The sequence below is a fragment of the Penaeus chinensis genome, chromosome 7 (genome assembly GCF_019202785.1).
Source record: "Penaeus chinensis breed Huanghai No. 1 chromosome 7, ASM1920278v2, whole genome shotgun sequence".
Lineage (NCBI taxonomy): Eukaryota > Metazoa > Arthropoda > Malacostraca > Decapoda > Penaeidae > Penaeus > Penaeus chinensis.
Window position 1 is genome coordinate 11400345 of NC_061825.1, and position 2500 is coordinate 11402844.

Genomic DNA, 2500 nt, shown 5'->3' on the forward strand with positions numbered 1-2500 from the left:
GAGAGAGAGAGAGAGAGAGAGAGAGAGAGAGAGAGAGAGAGAGAGAGAAAGAGAGCAATACTTGCACTAATTGATCCATTAGATGTTCTTTCATACATGATTTTTGAAAGCAAAATGGAATCACCGGGAAATTTCTCTCCAAATAAGGCTAACATCGAATCAAGGCTATTCGAACTAGAGTATATAAGGCCGTGCACAGTATTGAAAGCATCATCACATTCCCTCTGCCAGTGAACATGTCTTCAAAGGTACACTTCATACTTCCTGCATAACATTTTCGTATGATTTTGTTCTTCTTCTCCATGTGTTATGATCTATTTAACTATACTATGACATCCTCTAATGAATGTATACAAATAGGCTGTGATCATCGCTGCCCTGATAATGGGGGCACTTGCTGATTCAGTGCCCAGATACAGCCCTCCTACTCCGTCCTACAGCCCCACAACTCCTGCTTACAACCCACCAACTCCTGCCTATAATCCCCCAGCTCCTGCTTATAATCCTCCTGCTCCTGCCTACAACGCACCCGCTCCTTCGGTAAGGTCATTTACATCTCAGTATTAGAAATACTGTAGATCTTCAATGGAATATTTATACTGTATTTTTTTCAATAGAATATCTATGTGGAAAGATAATGTAGAGGGAAATTGCCATTTCACTAGGGTCCCGCGCAGTACGACTTCAATTATGCTGTGAAAGATGACTATTCCGGCAACGACTTCGGTCACCAGGAGGCCCGTGACGGATACGACACACAGGGGACTTTCTACGTCCAGCTCCCCGACGGCCGCCTACAGACAGTCACCTATAACGTGAACGGCGACTCCGGTTTCCTGGCCGATGTGGCGTACCAGGGAGAGGCTCAGTACCCGGCCCAAGAGCCTTCTAGGTCCTATCAACCCGCTCCTTCTCCATCCTACCAGCCTGCTCCCACCCCTGTTTATGGATAAACACGAGTTGTTCATTGTGCTTAAATATTCACCTCTGCACCATTTTGTTTGAATAAACTGAAACTTGAATTCGATGCATTCACACCTTGTCATAGTAAACACTACCAGTACTAGAACTCTCAAGCAATACATTTACAGCTATTTTTTCAAGTTCTGGAAGACCTTGGTTAAGAACAAACAATAAGAAATCTAATTAAGATAAATGTTGTAATTTGTATTTGTATTCACAAAAAAAGTATACACAATATCCATCTATTTATCTGTCTATGAAATATACATGTTCATCCACAACTACCTCTCTGTGTATCTATTTATATATATATATATATATATATATATATATATATATTTCTTCATCATACATTATATGTACATATATATATATATATATATATATATATATATATATATATATATGCGCACACACACAAACACACACAAACACACATATATACACATAAACATATTCATATTTACGCACACATGTGTATGTATATATATACATATATATATATATATATATATATATATATATATATATACAGATATATATATATATGTATATATATGTATATATATACATATATATATATATATATACATATATATACATAGATACGTATATATACATATATATGTACAAACACATATATACACACACACATATAAATACACATAACACATACACACACACATACATACACACGCTTATATATGGGTGTGTGTGTGTGTATACATATATATATATATATATATATATATATATATATATATATATATGCATATATATACACACATATACATATATATGTGTGTGTGTGTGTGTGCATGCGTGTGCAAACACACACACACAGATGTATATGTATGTATATTTATATATGTATATATAACAAGTACTGTGGTAAAAATTGGATTTTACTAAGGTGGGTCAGAGGAGTAAATACTTTTTGAAAAACATCTTTATATATCATTGTTAAAATAAAGTTATTATCTGTCTGAAAAGTGCAAATAATATATTCATAGCCAACGTCCATCAGCTTTGAAGGTCACATTTCATTATTATTATCCTTAGCATCGTTATCGTCAGCATTTATATCATCATTATTTTTTATCAACATCATTGCCATCATTATCATCAATCTCATTACCGTTATTACAATAATTTTGTGGCTGCTATTATCCCGAATGCTATCACTTTTTGTGATCAAGCCGGAGCAATGTTGCAATGCCTAATTCACTCCACTCATTACATATTGCTGGGTCTACACACAAGACATGTCGTCCTGGGGGCAACGCAACGTCCTTGACGGTGAGCGAACATTGCCCTGCACAGGAGATCAAGAGGAAGTTGTCATTTGCCTTTACTCTCCACTACCAGTCGACCCCAATCCCGATACCCAAGATGATCCCTCGACGCGGCTCCTCCCGAGCCTCTTTAAATAAATGAGTGTACAATCTAATGTGTTTTCCTGACACCGGATACTAGGTTGGTTAGTTCAAAGTCTCGTAATTGAAATCCAGAGAACGGGTTGTGACAAAATTCTTAT

General features: G+C 36.1%; 1 protein-coding gene across 1 annotated transcript; it reads left to right on the top strand.

Moving 5' to 3' along the window:
- Positions 1–214: 214 nt before the first annotated feature.
- Positions 215–1022, top strand: LOC125027482 (cuticle protein 18.6-like). Its single transcript, XM_047616560.1, has 3 exons — positions 215–248; positions 361–540; positions 666–1022. The coding sequence occupies exons 1-3, from the start codon at positions 237–239 to the stop codon at positions 951–953; spliced, it is 480 nt and encodes a 159-aa protein (XP_047472516.1). The 5' UTR covers positions 215–236; the 3' UTR covers positions 954–1022.
- Positions 1023–2500: the final 1478 nt, after the last annotated feature.

Excerpts from the sequence above, each read along its gene's own strand:
- LOC125027482 (XM_047616560.1), top strand. Across the intron at positions 541-665 it reads ACAACGCACCCGCTCCTTCG|GGTCCCGCGCAGTACGACTT; the intron begins GTAAGGTCATTT and ends CCATTTCACTAG.